Source organism: Mus musculus, chromosome 16, assembly GCF_000001635.26.
Source record: "Mus musculus strain C57BL/6J chromosome 16, GRCm38.p6 C57BL/6J".
Classification (NCBI taxonomy): domain Eukaryota; kingdom Metazoa; phylum Chordata; class Mammalia; order Rodentia; family Muridae; genus Mus; species Mus musculus.
In genome coordinates, this window is record NC_000082.6 from 35,278,264 (window position 1) to 35,305,743 (window position 27,480).

General features: G+C 50.7%; 1 protein-coding gene across 2 annotated transcripts in view; it reads left to right on the forward strand.

Moving 5' to 3' along the window:
- The window catches only part of Adcy5 (adenylate cyclase 5), a 151,250-nt gene extending 123,770 nt beyond the window's left edge, over positions 1–27,480 (forward strand). The window contains exons 9-21 of one of the 2 annotated variants that reach the window (XM_030249085.1): positions 232–254; positions 933–1,077; positions 2,076–2,173; positions 5,259–5,346; positions 11,242–11,358; positions 11,764–11,928; positions 13,239–13,414; positions 14,755–14,784; positions 15,699–15,831; positions 20,084–20,347; positions 21,190–21,394; positions 24,004–24,128; positions 25,350–27,475. In XM_030249085.1, the coding sequence (XP_030104945.1) occupies positions 232–254; positions 933–1,077; positions 2,076–2,173; positions 5,259–5,346; positions 11,242–11,358; positions 11,764–11,928; positions 13,239–13,414; positions 14,755–14,784; positions 15,699–15,831; positions 20,084–20,347; positions 21,190–21,394; positions 24,004–24,128; positions 25,350–25,478 (1,698 nt within the window). In that variant the 3' untranslated portion in view covers positions 25,479–27,475. Of the gene's footprint in view, positions 1–231; positions 255–932; positions 1,078–2,075; positions 2,174–5,258; positions 5,347–11,241; positions 11,359–11,763; positions 11,929–13,238; positions 13,415–14,754; positions 14,785–15,698; positions 15,832–20,083; positions 20,348–21,189; positions 21,395–24,003; positions 24,129–25,349 lie in introns of both variants that reach the window. The other variant, NM_001012765.5, reaches the window with a different exon arrangement.

Sequence of the window (27,480 nt, forward strand, 5' to 3'; positions counted from 1 at the left end):
AAGGGTGCCAGCGGAGAGAATAAGCTTAATGCTCCTGGCACCGAGCACAGAGCCTATGCCACCCATCAGAAGGACCCCACTATGCTCACCAAGGGAAGGGAGCTGTACTTCTGTTTATCGCAGTGGTCAATGGCAGAGAGCCACCGTGCTGGACTCTGTGGCTGCTCAGGCTTGTGTGTGCTCCTTGCTTGCTGGTCTCATGCCCTCTGTTCCTCTCTCATTCTCTTTTAGGGCTTTGAGGACCCCAAGGACAAGTGAGTAGTGTGTCCATTGTTTTTCTCCTCCTTCCCCCTTGGCTCGTTCATGTGACAGATGTTCAGCCGTGGCTGGAGCAGTAGCCCAGGAGGCTGTGCTCTCCCCCGCATGGCTCCCTTAGGGAAACACAGACCATGCACACCGGCAGCAGGGCTTGGATGTGCGCAGGATCTGGAGAGAATATCCTCTTCCTCCTCTTGTGCTTCCCAGTTCTTACGAGTGCTAGAAACTATGCTCAAAGAACAGGTTCTACCTTGAGAAATTAGATTTTTAAATTCAGCACCATAAGCCTATTTCCCAAGAGTGTCCTACTCATGGCTCAAGTGGCAGATGAACCACAGTCCCTGTGGGAGGAGTCCCACCCACCAGTCCTAGCCTTAGCTCCAGGAAGAGGAGACAGCTACAGAGTAAAGAAAGAGGTTTACCTGTTGGAATAACAGCATCATCTTCAATAATAATCTACATTGCCAGCAAAGTCCGCTGAGCTTCAGGGACCTTCCGGTCATGTGCAGTTGTTAAGAACACAGCCTGGTCTCAGTTCCTGCTGCCCCTTTCGAAGTTAGAGTTCACTGGGGGTCTGCCAGGTGTCTCTGGTCAGTCTAGATGGCCAAGCAGAGCTATCCACGTGACAGCATCCCTGGGTGTCAGCTTGCCTATGTCTGCCCTGGGTTTTCCAGGAATGCCCAGGAAAGTGCGAACCCAGAGGATGAAGTGGACGAGTTTCTGGGTCGGGCCATCGATGCCAGGAGCATCGACAGACTGCGATCTGAACACGTCCGCAAGTTCCTCCTGACCTTCAGGGAGCCCGACTTAGAGAAGAAGGTATGGCATCAGGAGAGAGGGCCCCTGGCAGAAGCAAGGCAGGGCATAGAGGGCAGCCCACAGGGTGACTTCCTCTCTCCTCCAGTGCCAGTGTCTTAATCTCTGATGCCATGCCAGAACCCCAGGCGATGAGTTCTGGGGAGATTTCCATGGTTGGGAGGAATGCATCTCGTTATTGCTGTGCCTCAATTTCCTTATCTAGAGATATTTAGCATATCAACATCAGGATCTGGGTGAAGAACAACTGAGCTCTGTCTGTATCAAACATATGCAGTGGTGTCTACCACACAGGGCGTGTATTGTAAATGCTGTGCACATAATAATTACTATGACCATTGAGCCACCCAGTTTCCTGGGGCCCATCAGGACCTCCAGGTGCTGCTTTAGAAGGGCCAGTGGAAGGTCCTTGTCCCACCTTAGATTATAATTGAAGAACTCAGCAGGCCACCAGGCACCTCCCTTTGTCCTGTGTGTTCCTATGCCCCCATCAGCCACTGCCAACGTCAGGCGTGACAGGCCTGATTAGTAAAGCAGTTATGGAAAGTGGGCCTGAGGGGTGTGTCCCTTTTAAGGTGAGCATTTGTGTGGCTAGATGGTGTCCTGGGAGGAGGTGAGACTCGGGGGTTGGGACCTTGAATAAGTCACCTGAGCTCCCCAAGGGAGAGTGAGTGCTTCCTGGATGTAGAAACCAAATTAGTCTGGGGACCACTCGGTGCCCTGTGAGAGTGGTGATGGTCTGCAGCAGTGGCCATTATGAAATATGTGGACTGTGGGCCAGTTGGCATAAAGTGTCTCATTAGCAATCCCAAGTCTCTTGGTCACTGTCACATAGACTCCACCATAGGGGCATTTACACTGGCTGCCCTCTGTGTAAGCCCAGCTCTGGTCTCCATGTGTCATGGAGGAGGGTGTCTTGGGCGATGGGTGAGTGGGATTGGCTGGACCTTCACAGGCAGTGGGAGGGCCTGGTGGAGCTCACCGCGCATGTTTCCTCTCAGTACTCCAAGCAGGTGGATGACCGATTTGGTGCCTATGTGGCCTGCGCCTCGCTTGTTTTCCTCTTCATCTGCTTTGTCCAGATCACCATTGTGCCCCAGTAAGTATTCTTTCCCGCTCACGCTCCCTCTTCTGGCTGCAGGACCCCCGAGTGGGATGGGAACAGAGGAGGACGTCTGCTAGCCTGCTCAGGCTGGGAGGCTGGTTTCTTAGACAATCAGGGGTCCTGGGTGAAGACCTCACTGGGCAATTCTCAGTTGCACAAGAGACTCCTTTCTATCTGTCACCTCCTGTCATACCTGCCTAAGTCACACAGAGCATCTGACACTCTGGCTCTGGCTTCCAGGTAACCTTTGACTCTTGCATATATATATATATATATATATATATATATATATATATATATATATATATATATATATATATGTGTATGTGTGTGTGTGTGTGTGTGTGTGTGTGTGTGTGTGTATGTATACATATATACATATACATACATACACACATGTATATATATATTTTCAAAAGGTATTTTTTTTTTACTAGTGAGTGTATTTCAAAGGAGGAGCTTCAAGGAAGGCTTTTCACAAAGAGGCCCACCAAGCTTTGGGGAGAATTAACCATGTCACTAAGGACCACTGAGAGGCAGGCAGAGAGCTTTTGAAATGAGGTTTTAATGACGGCCATTCACAGGAGTCCCACCTAGGAGAGAAGTGTGTTGTCCTATGTATGCGTGTGCATATGAGTGTTCATGATGGGTGTGTTTATATGTGCACATTTTAATTCTTTACTGTGAAATCATTCAAGCACATGGAAGTCAACTCCCACCCCTAATATAGAACAGTAGTTAGTATTTTCCAGTATCTTTTTCATTTGCTTTTTTCTGACTTTTAAAAATGAGCTCTTATGGACATTTCTCCCCAATAAGCAATAGACGTCTGTTCTAAGGACATCTTCCTCCTTAAGCATAGAGGCTTACATATCAAACAAAACGAATGCATCTCCTCCTATCACCTGGTACCCTATCCATATCAAGTTTCCAAAACTATTCCCAGATGCCTTCCTAGTTTACAGCCAGGGCTTGTTCTGGATCCGTCATTCCGTGTGGTTCAGCCTTCTATGCCACGCTTGATCTGAGGTGTCCTCCCTCCCAAACTTCATCTTTCTTTTTGAATGATTATAGGTCCACAGAGAAACTGGAAAGTCGCATGGCGAGCTTGCCCATGCCTCTTATGTATTTCCCCTAGTGTTGGCAGCCTCCTTCAGGGAATCGCAATGGTCACAGGCAAGCTCGCACAGTATCCATGCTCAGCCTGCTGACCGTTGGGCCAATTCTCACTTCCTCAGTTTCCCCTTGTACCCTTTTTCTGTTCCAGGAGCCACACTGCCTGGGATCCCCCTCTGCAGTTGGCTGTATCCATCTCCTTCTCCTTCCATAGTTGGAGATAGTTCTGTAGCCTTGCTTGTCTCTTGTGAACTTGGCAAGGCTAATGTGACCCTGCCAGGTGTTTTGTAGAGTGTTTAAGTTCGGGTGTGTCTGACGGTCTCCGTCTGGACTGAAGTCACTTCAGTGACACTCCCCAGCATGGGGGAGGGGGAGGGTGGTCTTCCCCAGAGGAGGTACATGCTGTCCGCTGGCCTTCTTTTAAAAGATTTTTTTATTACATTTATTGTGTGTGTATTTGTATGTGTGTGTACACACTTGTGTGTGCACTTGAGTGTGTACACATGTGCATAAGCCACTGAAAGTATGTGGAGGTCAGAAGACAGCTTTCAGATATTGGCTCTGTTCCTTCTACTATGTGGGTCCCAGGGATAGAGCTCCGCTGGTCAGGCTTGGTGGCAAGCACCTTTATCCACTGAGCCATCTTGCTTGCCCGACTTCTGCCTTCTTAACACCTTTGATTTTTATGGCATTCGTTGTGTGAAGATACCCTTTATGTGTGTGTGTGTGTTGACTGTCAGAACACCTCAGGTGAAAACCGGATGCTGGGAGCTGGCTGCACCCGGACTGGACAGCTCAGCCCATTCCTCCCATGGGAGCTGCTCAGAGCTGGTGGGACTGTGGGTCCTGCCATTCAGCCCTAGTTTTTCTCTGTTGACATGGAATAAGTAATAACGGTGTCCATCAATGACTATCCCACTTTGTCCCATTGTGACTGACAATGTCTGCCCATCCTGCACACAGTCTGCACAGGTCCCTTTGCCACAGGGCAGCAAGGCTCAAGGGTGGGGCCATGCCAGCTTCATTCCTGCCTGTGGCCACAGCTCCAGTTGGTCAGGGTGTTGACTCAGGTCATTCCACTTGTGCCCTCTAGGGAAGCCTTAATAGCCACTTTCAGGCTCTCTCTTTCCCTCTGAAGAACTCTCCCCTTGTTCTTGTTGAAGTCAGCCGAGCACTGCTTCCGTGGATGCCAGGAGCAAAGGCACTGTTGAACCCTCCTGGGTAGCAGGTGGTATCCCCCTCCACTAGCCCACAGCCTGACAACAATACCTGGCATCTCCAGGCTATCCCACCCCATACGGCCCTGTGGGCGTGCTACATCTGGCTGAGCTATGGCCGCAGGAGGGCAGTGGCTGGTTCTGGAAGGAAAGGTACCTGCAGCTCGTCTGTCTGAGGCTTTCTGCCCTGCTCTCTCCTCAAGAAGACTGGGACACTTCCTTGTTGAAATGCCTAAGAATCAGGCAAAACCTGAGCAAGAGTGGGAAAGGGGCCCTGGCAATGGAAAGGGAGACTGGCTAGGTACACACATCACACTGCCTCAAAGAAGAGTTGTCTGGGCTGCTGATGGAACGGCCATTTATCAGGCCCATTCTGGGCCCTGTTATTAACAGGTGATTTTTAAGATTGCTTCTCCCATGCTTCCTGCAGCACTGCTGTGAATAGCTAAGAGTCAAACTGTTGACCCAGTGTTCTCTGATTGCCTCCACTGGGTCCCTGTGGGTAGCTGGTCCCCCAAGATGGTGGCCTGAGAGTGGGAGGAGCAGATGCGGACTGTATTGCAGCACGGTCCTGCATGGGCCCTCACTACAAGAGCTCTTCTTGGGGAACACTGGGAAGGACGGAGCAGTTGGGCGGCCCTGGGATCTGGGCCCCGAGTGCTGGGCAGGCTCCTGGAACATGGTGGGTGTGGGCTTCCTACCAGGATGTATTTCCTTCTCACCCTTTCTCTCCCTTCCACCCCTAGCTCCCTGTTCATGCTGAGTTTCTACCTGTCGTGTTTCCTGCTGCTGGCCTTGGTGGTGTTTGTGTCTGTGATCTATGCCTGTGTGAAGGTGAGTCTCCCTCTCATGCCTCCCAGACGGCTTCCTCCCAGTGGCTGAGGCCATTGCTGAGGCCTGAGCATCACACGGTACTGGTCCACAACTCCAGCAAGCCCAGCTGGAGACTAGGCTGTTCCTATAGCTGCCTCATTAACCCTTGTTAATCTCTGCAACAAGATTGCCATTGCTGTGTCAGCGTCAGACGGGACAAGAGGGCCGCTAGCCAGAGCCTGAGACAGTGGATTGGTCAGTGAGCGTTCAGTAGAGAATGCATGTGGAGAAGGGTCACTGTCTGAAATTAGACAAGTCTAGAGAACACAGATAAGAGATACATATGACTCCATTGAGGCACAGTTTTAGAATGGCCACGTGGTGGACACCAAAGAGCCTGGCTTCCTGTTGTATGATTTATCTTGGTTTTCTCTTGGGCATACTTAGTCCTCTGTCTAGGCTGTATCTCTAGACAGTACTTGACCCCAGGCTATCGCCTTTCCCAGCAAGCCTTTGTCTCCTTCCATTATTTCCATCCTCCAAACTGGGCCCTTCACTAGTCTATTTGCTTAGTTGCCTCCTAGTCAAAAATCTTGGTGGAACATCTGTCAGGTCTGACAGGGACCTTAGGAATTATGTGTGTGAGGTAAAGGTGGGTCTGTCTTCCTGAGAGGATGGTGGGTGTCTCGCTGTATTGAAGTTGTCAAGGCCTCTTAGCCTGTTTGGTCCTAGTAGACAGCTTACTGTCTGAAACCATGGATATAACAATAAGGCACCAAATTGTCCCAGGAACCAAAGGGGAAAGCAACCCAACACCCATCATCAGACGACAAGGCATAAATATGGCACTATGGTGAGGGACCAGTGTTCGAGTGCATGGGAGAGCCTTGTACTGTCACATGCTGCAGTGTGGATGAGCCCTGGAGACCGTGCTGAGTGAGAGAAGCCAGGAGGCCCCATTCACATACTGTATCATTTCAAAAATGAAATTATCTGACAAATTCGTAAGACAGAAAGTAGATTAGAGGTGGCAGAATGGGGAGTTGTTGCTCAGTCGGAAGTGTTTCCGTGCTCTCAGAGTGATGAAAGAATTCTGGAAATGGTAGCAGTAATGGTCACCCAATGTCGAGCCTGTAATAAACACCACATTAAGACGGCAAAATATGTCGTTTTTTGTTTTTGTTTTGCTACAACAATAAGAAAACATTAGTTTGACTGAGCATTCTGGAACAGGTCTGTCATCTTAGCACCTGGGAGACTGCGGCAAGAGGACAGAATTCAAGTCTAGTCTGAGCTATTTAGTGATAATAACCTGTCTTTAAAAAAAAGTCACAATAATACTTTAAAGCACACCACAGCTAAAATACTCTTAAAGTTTGCTTTTTCCCTAAATCTCAAAGAGACTATATTTTTGTGAGGGGACTTGCCTTTTACATTGGCATTCATGTAGCCTGCTCTCATGCATGTGAATGTGGGCACCTTCAGAGGCCAGAAGCGGGCAATGGAGTCCCTGGAGATAAAGTTGCCTGTGGTTGTGAGCTGCCTTGTGTGGCTGTTGGGAGCTGAATGCAGTTCCTCTGCACTTGTGTTGAGAAAACGCCACATCTCGTCAAGTCTGGAACCTGCTGCTCCGGGCTGGCAATCACAAGTCAGGTAGACAAGAGTCCTCACCTTGGTCCTGCTGCCTCCCTTTCTCTGGTCAGCCATCTTTTCCTCTTTTGTCCACACTCTGCGAGGCAGAAGCCAACGGGGGCAACAATTCCATTACGAATTCTTTCCGCTTAATTCTTCTTCCTCCCTCATTATATTTGTACACTAAAAACAGACTGGGCACTAAGGTGTGTGAGAGGCGGTCAGGTATGGTGGTGTGTTTCCCTAATCTCAGATGAAAGTGAATGAATCAGGACTTCACAGCCATTCTCGGTTACACAGTGTGTTTGAGGCTAGCCTGAGCTATGTGAGATCCTGTCCCAAAACAAAATGTTGTAAAAGGCTATCCTTTCATTGGATAGATAGCAGGGAATATTGACTGCCCTTCCCTGAATGTGGACAGTCTTATTACTGAGTTCCTGCAAGGCTGGCTGGGGTTGGAGGGACTAACAGTTACCATATCCCCTTGTCTGGTATTGATCAGCAGCTGACTGGACTGCTCTTCTCTTCTCTTTTCCCTTGAGAAGAATTCTCCTTTTACCAGAATGCATCAATTTCCCCCGTCTGATTTCCAGAGTTTTTGAGAGGTCCCAGTGTTCTGATATGGCAATTCTGTGGTCACTCTGGGCACAGGCTCTTGTGAACAAGGGCCAGACAGCTGTGTTCAGCTTCTTTATTTTGTTGGCCTTCTCGGCTCCCACAAACAGCTCCCGTCACCAAATTGTCCACCCTTTGTCCTTCTTGCCAAAAGATGCCCAAGGACGGGACTGAGTGCTTGGCCGCCTTCCCTGTGTGCCAGAATTCCCCGTCTCTGTGGGAAGGGCTCTGGCTGACCTTGGGTCACATCATCTTCCTGTTGTCCACCTGCTGCTGTACACGGACAACCAGACTTCCTGGGAAGGTGGATTGAGTCCTGGACCCGAGGTCTGCTCTCACTTCTCCGGATATCAGCGGCTTTTAGAGCCCCACAGCCCCAGACCTGCTTTTGGCTGCCGCCATTACTGAGGGCAAATCGGCATGTAGCCCTCCTGCCTGCCCTTGGGATTCCTGCTATGTTTGGAGAAAACCATACTAGGTCCCTCTCCACTCTCTCAGATGCAGAGAATCTCAGTGTGTGTGGGGGGGGGGGAGCCAAAGCAGTGGGAATCCAGCTACTTCTCCTGAGGTCAAAATCCCTTCTCTGAACCCTGCGTGAGATAAGCCAGCCAGATCTTGGTCCCCTTCAGTGACAGCACACGTGTCTTGGGTGCAGCCCCTTCCCTTCTGTGCCGGCTCCAGCTGCTTCGTCCGACTCTTTGTAGTAGCAAATCGTCTTAGGAAGCAGCCCGGGCCTGTGTGATGTGAGCTTCCTTCTCCACACTCCAATTGCTCTCTTTTCATATGGGGCTTCAGCGTAACTTCACGCAGAAGGCAACCTCAAAAATATGAATCCAGAATCTCTCCTGTCAAGAGGAAATGAAGAGACAAAGTGTGAAGCAAAGGAAAGGCCATCCAGAAACTGCTCTACCTAGGGATCCATCCCATCTGCAGACACCAAACCTAGACACTATTGCAGATGCCAAGAAGCGCTTACTGACAGGAGCCTGGTATAGCTCAGCAGACTACAGAGGCCAGTGGGAAAGCTTAGCTACGCAGCTGAGTCTTGTTGAGTTGTTTTTTGTTTTTTGTTTTTTTGTTTTGTTTTGTTTTTTTTTTTGTCAACACTATGCAAGCTAATTCACAGGGAAGAAGAACTACAATTGAGAAAATACATCCATCATAATGGCCTGTAGGACAACCTGTCAAACATTTTCTTAATTAGTACCCAGCCCACTGTAGGCAGTACCAGCCCTGGACAGTTAGCTACTCCTGGATGGTATAAGACAGTGGGTTGAGGAAGACATGGCGAGCAAGCCTGTAAGCAGTATTCCTCCATGGCCTCTGCTTCAGTTCCTGCCTTAGTTCCTACATTCAGTGAGCTCCTGCCCTGACCTCCCTCAGTGATGGACTGTAGCTGTACAATGAAATAAGCCCTTTATCCCCAGGTTTCTTTTTAAAGTATTTATCAAAGCAATAGAAACCTAACTGCAGCCTGGGCAATTCTTGGGCTACCACAGTCCCTAATCTAACTGCAACTTCCCTGAGGTTCAGGAGAGGTGGGCAGAGGGACAGGACGATGGCAGCAGAAACAGACATGCCCATCTGTCCTCACTGGCCCGCCAAACAGAGATGCCAACCAGGCACCAGGTGTGTGAGCCTGTGAGGGACATTCCTCATCCAAACCACTACATGTGACAGCTTACAAAGCATTCTCAAATGAGCCTCCCGGGCCTCTCGGTGAGGCAGCCTTCCCTACTCGCTGATAAGGGAGCTGAAGCCCAGAGACACTAATGCTGTCCCCAAAAGTTAGCACTGTCCCCAGAAATACACAGTCCCAAAGAGACGGAACAAGACCTGGAAAAATGAAAGCTATATGAAGATGTCAAGTCACATACCCAATGTTTCCCTTTATAAAGGTGGATGAACATGTAATTCGCTAATCTTTAGTGCATTGGTGTGCATGGCGACAGATGCGCTGACTCTGCGAGGTCGGCATGTTGTGAAAGAAACCTCACTGCTAACCACTAGTCCACTCAGGTTGCAAGCTCTCCTCATCCCATATGAATGGGTTCATACAGTATGTTGCCTTTGAGACTGGCTTCTTTCACTTAACATAGTAGGTTCAAGGCTCCCCTATCCCACGGTCTTCTGTCTCGAAGCTCAGTGTGTGCATGGTGTGGCTACAGCACATTTTGCTTACCACTGATGGACATTTGAATACCTGTCCATCTTCACCCTGTCATGAACAATGAAGCTGTGAACCTGGACATTCAAATGTCTGTTCAAGTCCCCGCTTTCAGCACTTTTGTGTATAAAACCAGAGGTGGAAATGTCAAATATGATAGCTTGTACCTAATTTCCAAGAAACCGTCCCAGGATTCCCACGGCAGTAGCACTGGCAGTTCCTGCAGTGACCCACGAGTGTTCTGATCTCCCTCTTATCTTTGTTAGCCCTTGCTTTGCTTTCTTGAAATTATTTTCTGCACACAATCTTTTAATTGATAAAATCTAACTTACCTGTTTTTCTTTCTTTCTTTTTTTTCTTTTTTGGGGGTATGGGGTAGGTAGCTTCTGATGTCAGCTGTCAGCACTCAAGTGTTAGGTAACAGATAGACCTCATGGCCTGGCACACTCTGTCGAAATGCCCAGGGATGCTGAGGGCTTGAGGGATGCTGTGGATGGATACAGGCCTTTGCCCACTTTCCTTAACCAAAAGAATTAAGGTGTTCCTACAGACAGACAGACAGACAGACAGACAGCCTTCAGAGAAGGCTTGCTCAGTGTCATATAGCACAGACAAACTCAGAGAACAAGCTTCCTGCCTCCCTTCCTTTCCCATACCCCTCAACCTCTCACCTCCTGCCTCCTTTTCTATGCCCCCACCTCCTGCCTCCTTTCCCATGCCCCTCCATGCCCCCACCCTCTGTCCTTGGGGGCTTCTGAGGTCACTTGTACTCTTGGCAGCAGACAAGCCTCACCAGGAGGAGCTGAGGCAGTAAAGCTGGAGAAGCCCAGGTCACCTGCTTTACTTTGTCAACGTCTTTGTTAGCCTAGGTTGGAGGGCAGACATGGAGGGTGTGGTCTAGGACACCAGTCAAGTGTGTCAGATGTGAAGACAGAGTGGGCTGAGCAGGCTGTCATTTAACTACTAAGAGTACAGAGAGTCTTGGAGCAGACATGCGGCTTGTCTTACTGGGGACAATATAGGAGGAACTGGGTAAGCCAAACGTCAGCTCCTTGAGACCTTCATGCTGAAGAAGATGCTTGCCCAGGTCCCTCTTCAGGCCTCCCTCCCTCCTGTTTTCACACTCCTCTGCCCCTCTGCAGAGCCTCTCTGAATCCCTTTCTCAGGAGGGTCTCGAGCCTCCCAATACCCCCATGGCTCCTCAATATCCACTGCTCCTCCCTGATTGGACCCCAAGGCCCAGACTCCGACCACTGGTCAGGATAGCATCCTTCATCCTGCCCCAGTCAGCTGTGGATGGGGTCTATTGACAGTCTCCCCTGGCCAATGCTGAGGCTCTGACGATCTGAAGCCGAGGGCCTTAGAATGAGCATGGAGCTACACAGTCCTGGAGGGGTTCAGGAAAGTCTGGGGAGCTATTCCAGGAACAGGGTGTGTCCTCTGAGCTCCGTGGCTATCTGAGGAGTTCTAATTGTCTTCTGCTTTGTCTCTTCCTGCCCCAGCTTTTCCCCACTCCCCTGCAGACACTCTCCAGGAAGATAGTGCGATCCAAGAAGAACAGCACCCTGGTCGGGGTATTCACCATCACCCTGGTGTTCCTCTCGGCTTTTGTCAACATGGTGGGTTTCTCCATAGCCTCTCAGTGCTTCCTAACTCTGTGGGTTCAAACCAGTGGGGCCCCATGGCTAATGAGCATCTCCCTGGAAGTTCATGCCCCCCGCCTTAGGCTGGGGTCTAATTCAATTTTCATTAGCATCTCTCCCAGGCTTTTAGTTCCTTGTTTTCATGCTAGAAGGAGCACAGGATGTCTCCAACACAGAATAAAATAGCTCTGCCTTTAGAAGGTGCCATCCCTGTAGCCAGAGCAAAGCTTTCCCTCCAGGTAGTCTTCTTTCGTTTCTGTGTTGTACAGTGCTGCTCCTGAGACAGGGTGGGTCTGGTACCACCCACCATCCTGTGGGATGGGCCTTGCTAGCTTGGCTTTTAGGGGCTGAGCAGCCTCAATACCCTCTTCCCTACCCTAGTTCATGTGCAACTCTAAGAACCTGGTGGGCTGCCTGGCAGAGGAGCACAACATCACGGTGAACCAGGTCAACGCATGTCATGTGATGGAGTCGGCCTTCAACTACAGCCTGGGCGACGAGCAGGGCTTCTGTGGCAGCCCCCAGCCCAACTGCAACTTCCCAGAGGTTCGAGAGATGGGGACAGGGTGTGGGGATGGCAGCAGAGGCAGGCAGACATTCCTGCCCCTCCTCACAGCTCTGGGCAACCCCAAGCAATGTCATAGCCCATAGAGACACCCTCTCCCAGCCCCTCCCACACCCAAGCAGCCTCCTTATTACAAAGACGGTGTTCACAACATAGCTGGGGGTTAGGGAGTACTTAAACCAGGTACTGGCTGGATGCTAGAGGTCTTCCCTCTACAGGATGGGTAGCTGGGACTCTGATACTAGATTATCTGAGAATGGTGGGATTATCTCCCACCTTCTCCTCTCTCAGATACAGGTGGTGCATGGCTTTAGGCTGCTCCAGAACCCATCTAATCACCAGGGACCTTTACAGTACTTCAGTTGTCTTTTGAAAGCCCTGGGCTGCCTGCTCCTAGTCACTAACATCTGGCTGCAGCCCAGAGGCAGAGGCATTGTGGAAACAGTGAGAGTGGAGAAAACTCAGAAATAATGGTGCTGAATAGAAAGAACCATTATTTGAATAGATGCTAATGTCTGGAATTAGCAGCAGGAGGTCCCTTAGTTAGCAGAGGACAGAGGCACAAAGATCGGAAGAGACTTCTCCACAGTTATAGGACAGGGCCCTGAGGGTCTTTCCTGGGAAACCTGATTTGCAACCAATGTGTTTAGACTGCAGGAGCTCTCAGACTTTAGGAGGGTGTCTCACACATGCCCTAAAGGAGTCTGGGCACACTATATTGTTAAAACAGTGCCATGTCTGCAGTCATGTGTGTGAATAGTCACAGGAAGAGTGGAGTAAAGGTGGCACTTATTGTCACATCAGTTACAGGTGGGCTAGTTCAGGTGTACCCCAGCTGGGAGAGTCCTGAAAGTACTCGCAGGTTTTAGAACCATCCCTGTCAGAGCTGCAGCTCAGGGTGAGGCCTTTGTTGCCTGCAGTTACCTCTGGTGCCAGGCATAGCTCCATCAGCATCTGTGGACGGACATATATGATTGGAAGCTTTGCTGATGGGGAAACCGAGGCCTAGAGAGGATGAGTCAGGCAGGTCAGCCTGAGCTTGGAGCTATGGCCGTGGCCTGTCTCACCTTCCAGGCCCACTTCAACCTGGAGCCCATCTCCAGCAGCTTCCTAGCCGGGCTGCTGACATCTCCTCTCACCTCCCAGCTGGCTATCATCAGCAGGAACATTCCTAAAATGTGCTCTCCCCCCCCCCCCAGTACCACTCCCCCACCAGGCCAGGGGAGGGTGAGGAGGGGCCAGTAAGGGCAGGGGCAGAGCTGGGATCTGACATGGCCCTCTCTCTCTGCAGTACTTCACCTACAGCGTGCTGCTCAGCCTGCTGGCCTGCTCCGTGTTCCTGCAGATCAGCTGCATTGGAAAGCTGGTGCTCATGCTGGCCATTGAGTTCATCTATGTGCTCATCGTGGAGGTGCCCGGCGTCACACTCTTCGACAACGCTGACCTTCTGGTCACCGCCAATGCCATGTATGCAGCACCTTATTTGCTCCCTGTAGCGGGTCTGGGGAGAATCCAGGGTGGCACGTGTGGCAGGAACCAGGGTGACAGGTCCCAACAGCACAGGGAACGTACAAGGAAAATGTCTTCCGTCTCCCTAGGCCTGGTTACTGGAGCAGAGCACACGGGGGTCACAGGGTCTTGGGTCTTCCTTTCCTCCCTTCCCATTGTTAGTGACCAGGCCCCACTGCCTTTCTGCCTGCAGTTGGCTGGTCAGTGCTCACATCACACTTGGGGGCTGATGAAGGCAAGGATTCTTTAGTTCAGCTTCAGTTCGCCTACTCAGGTGTTCATACATTTATCGGGGGCCTGGGATGAGCCGATCCAGAACCAGGCAAGGACAGTCAGAGAACAGGCAGCTCTCGTGACAAGGACAACACTTGAGAAAGTTAAGGCTGGACGTCAGATTCAAACAAGAGTCATGGCTGTGTGGGCAGGTGACAGGAAGACACTGCCATCAGGAATAGGCACTCAGAGCTGGCTTTGAACTCCTAATCTTTCTGCCTCCACCTGTCTGGGAGCCAACCTCACGGTTGATTTTTCTTTCCCTCCTCTCCCCCTCTGAGCCTCTTCACTCCCACTGTTGACAGTGGAGGTAGGCAGTGGAGGCCTTTGTGTCGAGAGACCCGGGTTTGACTCTAGAAGTACTGTACAGTAGATACATGACATAAGCCATGTGCGTAATTTTTTCAGTAGCTGTAATTTAAAAGGCAAAGAAAGTATGGTAGCTTTTTATTATGGGGCTGGAGATCGAAAGCTGTTTGTACTAGACCGATAAGTGCTGCACTACAGAACAATACCTCAGACCAAAGGTGCAATTAATTTTAATAACAATTGTGTATAACCACTATATCCAAGATAGGATCTATTGAACATAAATCGATTGTTAATTACTGTGAAACTATTTTACCTCTTCCCCAATCTATTTGTAGTATATTTAAATGCACAGTCTCTCTTAACGTAGTTCAAGGCCTAGTAGTCACACGTGGCCAGCAGTTGCCATCTGGGTTGGTGCAGCTGCAGGGCTCCCCTCTGCCCTTCCAGGGTTGCAGCATAGGGCAGAGATGCACAGGGGGACAGGGTGGACATGGGAGGAGCAGACAGGGGCTAAGGACTGAGCGGCTTTGGTCAGCGTGACCAGATGCTGACTGAGGCACACTTTCTGCAAGCCTTGCTGCTCACAGTACCCTTGGATGAGGAGGGCTGGCAAGGCGGTAGCTAGGCAGTAGAACAGAGCTTTAGGGACACAGCAGAGGCTGGGAGTCAGGGGTGCCTGCAGGCTAAGCAGTCTCCCCAACTTTTCTTCACAGAGACTTCAGCAACAACGGGACCTCCCAGTGGTGAGTGGCTCCTTCTCTGATGGGGCCCCCACCTTCCCCATGGCAAATAGAATACGTGGGTAGCTACTCTTCCCAGGGAGGAGGGGCCTTGTGACAAGGTGAGTGGTGAAGGTGGCAGGAGCAGGTGAGGAGGCCTTCCCTGCAAGAGCAGGGGCTGTAATCAGACCATCCCTGGACTGTCTTGACTTCCATATTTGGAGATCTGAAGGCTCAATGACAGCATCATCAGGCTTAAGATTCACCTTCATGGATTGCTTTAAAGCATTTGGCCTCTACTCTTTCTAAGCTCTGAGCTCAATTTTCTAGACACAGAGATAGAGATGGAGCCTGCTTCCTTCCAAGTACGGCCAATCGCAGGCTCTGAGGCTAGCCCTGAAGGAGGGGGAGCCAGGCGTCAGTCCCAACATTCAGGACTTGGGCTTTGTGCTATACAAGGAGCAGGTCTGGAATGAGCGTTTTCTGTGAGCCTGTATCCGATGAACAGGAATGGCTGTACAGTTACAGCCTCCATGTGGGGAGGCCTACTCTGTGCCAGGCGCATCACGGAGCACACTATATAGCAACTTTCTCTTCCCCAGTGTCTGGAAATGGGATCACTCCCATTTTAGCAGTACCCAGAGACAGGGTCATTAGGCTGGCCTGGTTCCCTTGACCCTGAACTACTACTGCTGATCTATAGGAGAGGTTCACAACCTAATGTGATCAGATGGGCTCACCCAGTGACAAGAATGTAAGGTACCAGGGTAGGAAAACCGCTGCCCCCATTGCTGGAAGGCTTCCTGAAGGAAGCACCTCTAGCAGCTTGTACAGGAGAAGGTGGGGGAAAGGGGCTGCAGTGAGAGGAAGAAAGCTCAAGTCTTTGGAGCCCACTGAGTACCAGAGTGAGCTCAAGCCTGCTTGCCTCTCACTGACAGCCCTGAGCATGCAACCAAGGTGGCGCTGAAGGTGGTGACGCCCATCATCATCTCTGTCTTCGTGCTGGCTCTGTATCTGCATGCCCAGCAGGTGGAGTCCACTGCTCGCCTTGACTTCCTCTGGAAACTGCAGGTGGGTGGCCCTGTACTAGAGTTGCACAGGGAAAGCGGCAAACCTCACAGCACTTACTAGATAGACCCTTGGGCGTCCTGTTTTTGGTCTCATCTCATCTGAGTGCTGCCCAGTGCCAGGAGGAGGAGCCCAAGAAAACATACTAGAGAAAGCTGGCTTCCAGGCTGGCTGCCTAGACCTGTGATTCTGGCCCCTCCCGTGGCTTAGCCCAAGTCTAGCCTCCTTGTCTCTCCTGGCTTTTCTCCTATTTCCAGACCATAGCAGGCTACTTCTGCCTTAGACTTCTTAATGTCAAGACTCAAGCTTGGTGGCTGGGACAGGAGACCCTGCTTTTCGTTGGGTGCTGCATGCAGGTGGCCATCTGTGTGTTCCTTCTGAAGGGTATACACCATGGGATCTGGCTGTCAGGTCCTTGATGGGTACCCTGAGGTTAGGAGAGCAGGAGCACGGCCATCTGCTTCCCCTGGGGAATGCCTCTCCTGAAGTCCTAGCTCTCAGTGAGCTGAGGATTACCCGTCATCCTTCTTTGAGGAAGTCCCCAAGTTAGACCAGGCTCTGTGGGACCTAGAGCCCATGTCCTTCCATCTCTGCCCACATTTCCACCTCTGTCTTCCTCCATGCGTCCTCAGTGGGCTTCTCCCAAGATGGTTGCCACTGTGTACCCTGGCTGTGGCTCAAGTCTCAAAGGCTTCAAGAAGAGCTAGCCTACTGCTAGCCTCTGCTGGGTGAGCTCAACTCCAGCCAGGGGGAAAGCCTGGGATCTAGAAAGGATGGAAAGCCATGGTCCTGTGAGAGCTGAGGCCTCCCAGCTCCAGCAGGTCTGACCCTTCCAGACTGAGTGGTGATCCTTGGTAGCAGGAAGGACTGTGCTGTGGACAGGGACAAGGCTTCTGTTCCTATGGCCTGAGGCGCTGCATAAACTCAAACCATTTCCAGCTCCTACTCCTACTTTGTCACCACAGGGCCCTTCCACTCTGTCCCACCTGAGCACAGGAAGAGCAGTTTATCTTTTCCTTGGAAATCTTCCTCGCCACACCCATAGTGCCCCTTCCGTGCTTTTAGGGTTTGGTGTGTGTGCGCACGTGTGTGTGTGTGCATGTGCACGTATGAGTGTGTATGTGTACAAGTGTGTGTAAGAGAGAGAGACAGAGAGGGGGAGAGAGTGTGTGTGTGTGTGTGTGTGTGTATGTATGTGGGTGCATAAGTATCTGTGAGCACATGGGGACCACTGAGCTCCAGAGACCCACTTTCCCTTACCTCCCAGGTGCTAGGATTAAAAGCCAATCCCACCATGCTTGGCTTTAAAATAACCAATCAACCAAGCAACAACAATAAAAACATGGGCTCTGGGGATGGAACACGAGGAACACTTTAGGATTGAGCTCGCTCCCCAGCCCTGGGCAAGTTTTAAAGCACAATGCTCAGCCTACAGAAGAGCTGCAAGAAGCACACGCTGAGATCCCGCAGTCCCATCCTCTGCTTCGGTTTTATGCTCCATCCCATGTAGACTTTCTGGCATGTGTTCATCGGCTGTGGATACTCCAACGTCTGTCTTTCAAGCCCAGCCCTGCAGTACCTCCTGCACCCTTCCTACCAGAACTCACCGTGGCACTCTGGCTTTTCTCATCTTAGTCTGAACTAGTTGTAGAGATCTTGTTAGTCCATGCTCTTGGGCAGGCATGGGCCATGTGTTTCTGGAAGAGACCTTGGAGAAGTGCTGGGCTTGTCACCCTAGCAGCTCAGCTCTTCCTCCCTCCTGTCCTCGTCCCACCACAGTGTTGACCCTGATCACTTTCAGGAACTGCCCTTGGCTAAGCTTCTCCCCTACATATGCCTTTCAATAAGATGCTACAACAGTTTTCTGGTCCTTATTAAACCCTCACTTCTGGCCTCTGCATCCATCAATTCTTTCCTGTGTCTGCTCACATAAAGATGCCAGTCTGTAGCTTGGCATGATGGCACATGCCTGCAATCCCAGTAGTTGGGAGGCAGAAACAGGAGGGATGCTGCAGGTTTGAGGCCAGCCTAGTCTATATAGCAAGTACCAAGCCAGCCAGGGCTACATGACAGCATATGTTCTCAAGCTGCCCCCACTTGCCAAAGAGAAATGTCAGCTGTGATGTTCCCTGTCTGTCCAGCCTTCTCTTTAGGTGGCATTATACTGTAAGGAGGTGTCCCTGGCCATTAATCAGTTTGTCTATTCTTCTAGACTGTCACCCGTTCACAGTCCTGAAGCCCATTGAGTATGACCCACCCTGGCTATTTCTTTTCATGCTCACATCACTGTAGGTTTGGCTCATACACATTTAGTCAAGCTGGCAGCTGTCACTGAATACATCACCACCATTCTTTGAGCATCCCAAGCACAACACAATGGTACATAGCTTTCCGGCCACTTCTCCTGGCTTTAGGCCAGGACTCTGACTCCTTCAAGGATCTCTGGCTCTCCCTAAGTGGAGAATCGTGTTTAGAAGCTGAGATCTGAGCACTCGGGGGCTCACCCAGTCATCTGTGGGTACAGCTAGGAAATGTGTATCAGTGGATATGGACACAGAGAGAACCTCTGCGTGCATGCACATTGATATGTCTACACCACTTGTTTACAGCTTTTAAATTATGAGCTCCGTCCAGAACCCTTCTCTCTGACCTAATGCCTCTAGCTTCTTTCAAGACTCTGTGCTTGGCTGTACTACCCTGGCAGCGAGAAACCCACCTCCCCTCATCTTTCCTAGTGGCTTGTGAGCTTGGTAGTAATAGCCCCGCCTCCCCTCAAGATCCCTTTTCTGTCCTTCCCCTCCCCTCTGTTCCCTTGTCATCAGCCTCTCTCCATCCTCCACTGAGTGGTCACTTTGTTTCCTCAGCTTCTGAGAGCTATGGCCTGGGTATTGACTCCAGTGTCCCCTGCTCATGTGAGTAGAGTGGCTGGTCCCTGTCACCAGCCCATGTCTTCTTCTTTCCCTTGAAGCTGACCAGCAGGCTTATGATGCTTGCAGGTCTTTCTGTCTCCTGTTCTTCTGGGCCTTGGGGGAACTGGGAGGACAAGAGCCAGCAGATAACAACAGAAACGTGTAAGCAGGCCTTGCAAGGGATAAGTAGTTGTCATTCCCCACCCTTCCCCTGCCCTTTTGTGCTGAGAACGGGCCCAGAGGCAGTTATAGGTGACTCTATTCATGGGGAGAGACATGGTCAAAGTTCCTATCTCAGTCAGAAGGCTGAAGGCTAGGAGGGAAACTGGTGCACACCATTGGACTTGCCTGGACACTCAGGGTGGCAGGAGAAGGTTGGAGGTGTGCAGAGGTTCCTAGGTCTCAGTGTAACCTGAGTTCTCCACAACTCCAGTGGTTCTAAGAGTCACTCAGCTGTGAAGATGAGATCTTCTTCCCTGGCGTTCCCAGGCCTCTTGACTTGGGACTCTCCATCCCCTCTGGGTTCAGATCCTACAGCCTTGGGAAGGTCTGCTAGCTCCTTCCCTTGGACAGAGACACTGGTTGGGTTTTTAAACCATTCCTGCTAGTGATACTTTCTCTGCCTGCCAGGCCACATAGCCATTTCCAAGAAGGGGACTATTTTGTCTGCCATCAAGAGTGGAGGACCCAGATGACTCCACACTCTAATCTATATATTGTCACTCTGGTCAAGTGGCTCCTTACCACACCTCTGTGCATAACTGCCTCACGTGGGCCACCATTACCCTCAGTCGTGAGCTTAGCATTGGAACATAAGTGGCCCCAAACTCCATCTGCAGACCCAGGACCCAAACTGGGGAACTGAACTCAGTGATATGCCCTCCTCATCCTGGCTGACATCGTTCCTGCTAGCCTTGGCTGGTGCCAGAACCAGTCTCCTCTGATGGGAAGCAGACATGGCAGGACCTGGGCCAAGTTCCTGAGGGACCAGTTCAGTAGAGTTGTTCTGGCAAGCTGCTTTTCTGATCGCATTTCCTAATCTTGAGAAAATGCAGGGTTGGGGCGTGGTGGAGGCTGTTTGGGGTGTGGATTTGGATCACTGCTCTTCTTGGCTGCCAGTTCATCTAGGGGAGACCTGCACTCCCTTTTTGTTCCCGTCCTCCATGTGTGTTCTTTGCCAGAGGCAATGGGATTGTCACCCACTCCTGTCTCTTCCCATGGTCAGGCATGGTGTTTGGAGAACATGTGGAAGCAGACAGCTGTGAGGAGAGGCAGCTGGCACTTGTTGGCACCCTGAGTGTTTCAGGGGCATTTTGGTCTCCTCTCACTGGGCCTTCTGTCCCCAGGCCACAGAAGAGAAGGAGGAGATGGAGGAGCTGCAGGCCTACAATCGGCGCCTGCTGCACAACATTCTGCCCAAGGACGTGGCTGCCCACTTCCTGGCCCGGGAACGGCGCAATGACGAGCTGTACTACCAATCGTGCGAGTGTGTGGCTGTCATGTTTGCCTCCATTGCCAACTTCTCCGAATTCTATGTAGAGCTAGAGGCCAACAATGAGGGCGTCGAGTGCCTACGGCTGCTCAATGAGATCATCGCAGACTTCGATGAGGTGCTCCTGGGGACCACCCCTACATGTCCCCCCTGTCCCCTTTCTCCATTTGCCAGAGGCTCTGATGGCAGGAGCCTGACTATCTCCCAGGTGCCATCATGGCTCCTGGCACCATTTACAATGAGAAACTGAGGCCTTACACCTTAAGTGTCCTGCCTAAGGTCACCGTGCTGATATGTGGGGGCTAGTGCTTCTGCCTGCTCTTTGAACATGAGCCACTGTGGCACCAAGGCAGAGGCGGCCCATTTTCTGTCAAGGGCTTTGAGAGCAGGAAGAGCCTGGGCAAAGGAAGAAGGCAGGCAAGGAAATAAACCATTGTTCCATGTATTCCTTAATTAAACCCTTTCTGAGTACCCAGTGTGTGCAGGCTAACAGGGAAGGCTTCATTGTGTCAGGAGTGGGGTATAATCCAGAGGGATGGATATGTAGTACTTGAAGGTCTACTGCCCTAGGGCATCCAAATCACTAGAATTGGGCGAAGGTATCTGTGAGCCTTCCAGAAGCCCTGGGATAGAAACATTAGGTGACTTGCTAGATAATATTGGGGAAATTTTCATGGGTGGAGGAATGTGAGACCTGGTAGCGGTTAGAGACCTTGTCCTTCAGGGCTCTTGGTACAGGGATAAGTTGATAGGTCATAGGCCCTATCTAATGGAGTGGTGTTGTGAAGGCCCAGCTTTGCCACAAAGCCTTGGGCACCTCACTGTAAATTGACACCCCAGCTGTGTGAGGAAGGGACCCACAAAACCAGGCTTCTGTGCTTCCTTTCACCTCTCCATCCTACCTGTGACCTTCAGTGACCTAGTTGGGTGGTGACTTTGGTCTGAACCCCTTCTGTCTAGATCATCAGTGAGGATCGGTTCAGGCAGCTGGAAAAGATCAAGACCATAGGCAGCACCTACATGGCTGCCTCTGGCCTCAACGACTCCACCTATGACAAGGCAGGCAAGACCCACATCAAGGCTATTGCAGACTTCGCTATGAAGCTGATGGACCAAATGAAGTACATCAATGAGCACTCCTTCAACAACTTCCAGATGAAGATTGGTGAGAAGGCCTGGGGGTGGGAAGGGCTCTGGGGCTCTTCCATGCCCCGCCCCTATCTGTGGTCTGTCTAATGGCAGAAAGCAAGTCTTACTGCAGACTCATTCAGTAAAAATGAAAAGCAGTCAAACTAAATACTTCTACATTTTTATACAAAATGTGCGTATTAGCACAATTGCACCGTTATAAACATTTTGAACAGATACTCAGTTAACAAAATGAGTAAAGTAGAATGCTTTATGAAAATTACCAGATAATACTGACAATGGTTTTCTCTCCGCTTGTTCTGGCGTTGTGAGATAGGAACTCTTGACGGTCTTCCTGTCTCAGCCTCCCAGGTGTTGAGATTATGGAGGTGACCTGCAGCATATGGCATGGTTTAGCTTTTAAAGCAGAGTAATTCTTTGAGTATTTCTTGTGTGTATGAGTCCTGTCACATACATGTTTATGCATCAAGTGCATGCCTGTTGCCTGCAGAATCTGGAAGAGGCTGTCAGGTCCTTAGAACTGGAGTTACAAATGGTTGTGAACTGGTGACTGGGTGCTGGGAACTGAACTCAGGTCCTCTAGAACAACAGCCAGTGCTGTGTATCTCTGTAGCCCCTCAAGCAGGGTAATCTTGAAGCCAAGTGGACAAGGTACCACTGAGTTCCCAGTGTGAGCCCGAAGCAACCGTCTGAAAGCTGGTGGTCCACACACACACACACACACACACACACACACACACACACACACACACACACACGTGTAGGCAGTGGGGGGGGGGGTGGCGTGTCAGGCTTCACCTGACTGCATCTCATGTGTTTGTCTCCAGTCCTGACGACTGAACCCAGCATCTCTGAGGTTTTTTTTCAGACAAATGCTCTACCAACTGAGTTATATCTTTGGGCTCCGTCTTTGGTAAAGGGAGCTTATTTATGCTTGTGTGTGTGTGTGTGTGTGTGTGTGTGTGTGTGTGTGTGTGTGTGTGTATGCATGTGGAGGTCAGAGGACAATGTTCAGGAATCTGTTCTCTCCTTTCCCTACCATGTAAGGTCCTGGAGATTGGGCTCAGCTGGCCGGGCTTAGCAGTAAGCCGCCTTTGCTGGCTAAGCCCTATTGCCAGTCCTAACCATTTGCTCCAACTCTGCAAAAGTAGAAAGAACAGTGCAGAGAGAGCGCACACCCGTCCTGGAGCTCACACTCTCCCCAGCCCCTAGACCTGCCCCTGCCCCCATCCGCAGCTCTGAGCGCCCTCTTCCAGAAGGCACGGGTCTATTCTGCAGCATGTTTGCCTTCACCTGTCCCTGCTCCGTCACAACAGCAGTTCATTTGCTAAAGGAATGGAGTCGAGGGCAGTCTCCCTTCTCTGGAGGTTTGTAGTGGTGGAAAATGTTTTCTAAAAGAGCAGGCCTTTGTTCTAGTCAAAAGTTTTATGCATTATCAACTCCCCGACTATGGCTCAAGTCATAAATGATTCAGATGTCTTTTTTTTTTTTTTAAGTAACAGTAATTCACAAAAATACTGGCATTTCAATTCTCAAAATTAGCACATTAGATTGAAATATTACATCACTTAAAAACAATATTGTGATCATTAATGTCCCCAGGAGATACTTTGTTCTGGTCTAAGTGTCGGGAATCAGGCTGTCCCTGAACAGGCTGCTTATTTTGCCCTCTGGGCACAGTGGTTTGTGGGTTGGACTTGGCTTCTGGAGGCCAGGCATCCGCTGTAGCCCACACATGCAGCCTGTGCCCGTGTCTGTGTCACCTCTGCCTTATTTTCATGTAATGTTGCCCCACTTGCCGTGCTACAGTTCATTGTATTCTCCTGGTAACCTGTCTCAACAACTGGACTGGACCAGACTGGGGATGGAATGACAGATTCTACCAGCAGGCAACTAAGCAGTCTTGGTAGCATAGTCTCTGGAATAGAAGCCATCTGAGCTCAGTCTGGTCGGTGATAGGGTCAGTCTAGCATAGAAATAGCATGTTAGCTTAAAAAGCCACATGTGCTGTGACAGGATAAGGGAATGGGCCAGGTGCAAGGTCTCAAGAGTGAGGAAGAGAGATGGAGCGAGTTTGTGCTGTCCTCTGAGTTGGTACTGAAATATGTTATCAAGAGGGAAGGATAAGAAAAAGCATTGGGCAGCTAGAGATGGCTCAGTGGCTAAAGAATGCTTACAAAGTACCCAGGTTTGATTTCCAGCACCCAAGCCCAACGAGTCACCCTTAACTCCAGCTCCAGGGTTGAGTTACCCTCATCTAGCCTCTGCAGGCATCCTCATGTGCATGTACCACATGCTCACAGAGATACTTGAATCAAATACATGTAAAAAGAAAGGTATTGGGCTATGCTAGATGTTCCTGGAGACCTTGACGAGGGTACACATGGCAAGGGACTTAAGGGTTGAGATAAGGACACACACAGTACCAGTGGATGTGCATACACATCCTTGCTTTCTTGAACTATGGATAGTGCAGAAACGTGAGGCTCAGAGATTAAGCTTAGCCTCAGTCCAGCAGGAATCGGGAGCACCCACAAAGTGCCAAAAGGAGGATGCTGGCAATAAATAGCAAGCAACGTATGTGTGGCTTTAGCTGATGAGTATGGCTGATTTCTGTCCACACAGGGCTCAACATTGGACCTGTAGTGGCTGGAGTCATTGGGGCTCGCAAGCCTCAGTATGACATCTGGGGCAATACAGTGAATGTGGCCAGCCGTATGGACAGCACTGGGGTGCCTGACCGCATCCAGGTGAGTGCAAGCACAGCTACCATTCACGACAGTCACATGAAGGGCCTGTCACCCTGGTGCTCGGGGGCTTTTGCTGCAGACCATACAGAGTTCACAGTTAAAGTTTCTCTTCGGATTCAAAGGTGAAGTGGCAGTGGGGGAAGTTTTGGTAAACAGGATTGGGTCAGACCTTCAGTACCTTGGACAGAGCCCCAGGCCTGTGCAGACTCTCTACTGTGCACAGAAGGAATCAGTGGGGCAGGCCTCACTAAGAGTGCTAATGAGAAGCCTAAGCTTTGCCAATCCAGGTATACAGGAGGCTACAGACAGCTGCACGGAGCAAGTCTTTACCCAGTAGGTCTTGCAGTTCTCCTGGGCTGGTGAGGCTGCCGGTGTCTTTCCAAGAACAATGGGAATTACATTCCCCTTCTCTGTCCTTTGCAAGCTGGTGCTGATTCCTGGGCCTGCAGCTCTTCAGTCCCTCCCTTCACTTTCCTCAGACTTGCTTCTTGTTCCATTCTGAAAAAAGATGTACTACCACACACCTGAAGGTCCTGGTGCAGCTGTGGGAAGTCAGCTTCCCGGGCCTGCTTTTACAAGTGCTAACAGTACCATTTCAAAGGTATTTTTGTTCCATTACAATGCTGCCCTGACTTGGCCTACGGAATTATGGGTGCTGTCCAAGGTACCAGGCCTTTCCCTACTGTGGGCTTGAGGAGGAGAAAGGCACAATGTCTGTAGAGTGAGTGACTGCTGCCCAACAGCTGCATGGCAATACAGAGAGCTGGGAATTCTGACAATCCTTGGCATACACCCGTGCCATCCTTTGCCCTCTCACCACCCCAGGGAGCCTTCTTAGTCTGCAGAACTAAGACAGACAGGCCTGAACTCTGGCTCTGGAGTGACATCCAGGCTCTACTATTTGTTAACTGTAACCACAGGCGGGCAATACACATTTCTGGAGCCTTGGGCATGGCCATAATAGTTTCCTATAAAGAGACGGAATGAGACTAGAGCCAGCTCTTCTGGAGGCTCCAAATAGCACTTAAGTGACAAATCCCTGGGTACTTGCCATTCCACGGATGAGCCCCTCATTGTCCCCAAGAGCCAGTGGTGGAGGGCCTTCCCTGCTCTCATGTCAGGGCAGCAACAGAGCATAGGCACACAGAGGTAGATGTGCCCACAGCAGATCATGGAAAAGGTCACTGATAGCCTGTCCTCTCCCTTCCTATGCCTCCTCAGGTTACTACAGATATGTACCAGGTGCTGGCCGCCAACACATACCAGCTGGAGTGCCGGGGTGTGGTCAAGGTCAAGGGCAAGGGTGAGATGATGACTTACTTCCTCAATGGAGGGCCTCCCCTCAGTTAGCAGATACCAGCCAGCGGTGCCAGCATCCTGGCCTCCAGAGGATTGGAACAGCTTTTGTGCACCATGGGCAGATAGGGCCTGTGCTCCAGGCTCACAGCTGTGCTGGTAAAATTCCCACTTTGACTCAGAAGCAACTTCTGCCTTTGCTGGTGGGCATGGCTTTTGGCCTAGGCCCAGGGTGCCAGCGTCCTGCAAGCACCGAGCTGACCAAAGATGTTTCCCCTTGGCAGAAGACTCTGCTAGACTCGAGTTGAACCTTGAGTTTTCTGACAAGTGCTGCTGCCGCATGGTGGAGGTGCTACCGGAGCCTTCATTGGTGGTGCAGCATGGCACATGGTGGCTGGCCTGAGGGGAGGCCTTGGCCATGATGGGGTGGTAGGCAAGCTCAAAGCTGGCCTGGGGGTGTCCATGGAACTCAAGGGTCTGCTTTTCCACTGTGGAGAGGTCACTCCCCCTCACAACGTTTGGGGGACAGGAACTGGGAGACGTGTGGCCTGTGCCATCCTCTCCCCACACCTCCACGCACAGAGACAATGCCCTGTAAGGGAAACAGGACTGTTGACAAGGGAGGCAAGAGGACACCAGGCAAGGAGCAGTGGCTCTGAGCAAAAGAAAATATTTATTAAATAAAACAAAACAAGTTTTCTCTGCCCGTCTTTAGACTATGCTAGTTGTATGCGTGTTATAAGACACACAAGCAAAACGAGGATGCCACTGGGGAAGGGAGGTGGGAACCCCAACTTGTCTTTTTGTATTTTTTATTTTGTATTATTGAAACCTTGGAGATCTAACAAATATACCAAATTCTATATTTTGTAAATTCTATTAGGAAGCAGCTGTGCCCAGCAGTGCACTTCTGCTCCTCTGTACTGTACGTGTGTGTGTGTGTGTGTGTACTGGTGTACGTGTGTGTTCCCCTCATTTCAGACTTCTAGGCACAGCCAGAGCAGGGTTGTGTGTTGTTTTGGGGTACCACACTAGCCCCTCTTTCGAACTCCACCTTACACACATCCCATTTCCCAAGTAAGTGAATGCCAACAGGACAAGAAGGCCAAGGCACTGCTCCTGTCCCAGGAGGTCTGAGCATCCTGCACTCACTAGCGCTGCTCTTCCACTCGTCTCAGAGACGCTGCACGGTCCCCTCCCTCACAGAGGCCGGTCCTACAGGTTCCTGGAGCTCAATAGTGGCCAGGGCTGGAGGAAGCCCAGGCTCTACAACCTCCTCAGTTGGCTCAGGTGCGGGGGGCTGTCTTGGAAAGGGTCCCTGTGACCTGGGGATGCAATCTATCCATCCTGGGTTTAGGGAAAGGGTATAGCCCTGCCTTCCACCCCCAGACACAGGTAAGATTTTGTCTGGTTTTGGTGGGAGGGGACACTTAAATGCCCTGAGGAGAAAATAGTTTTTGTACTTTCCAAGAACCTTTGAGGAATGACCTTCTCTACCACAGATAAACTTGAACAGCACCCTTACTGTCTGCCCAGATCTCCTCATTGCTTCTCAGGGTGCAGTTATTCTCCCCTCTAGCACGAGAGTAAAAGTGAGGTGGCAGCCAGGTGCCAGCTCAATGTTACCCTGATGTCCTTCACCAGCCCCAAGAAACAAAGTCCGGACCCCAGACTGCTGCCCCTGCCTCTGTTCTGTGCTCTGCCGCTTCCCGAGTTCTGCACTGCCCTCACCTCTGTTTGGGGGCTGCTTCTCTCGCACCGTTCTCAAGTCCCCAGCCCTCCACATGTCCTGCCAACACCAGTGGGTTTCTGTTTAGCTTCCAACCAGAGTACAGTGTGTGTGCTGAGTTTATACTGTGTTTCCCCATGGAGGCTCCTCCCCACTCCAGCAGTGACTGGTGACAGCGTGCAGTGCCAGCTCTTCCTTCCCTCTAAGGGGTGTGTGCACTCTTTTTATTCCTGCTCTTGCAAAAATGATACGATTATGATTTCCCATGGAAATTGAAAAGTCTATTTAAATAATTTAACTATTAAAAACACTTTCACTGGTACCGTT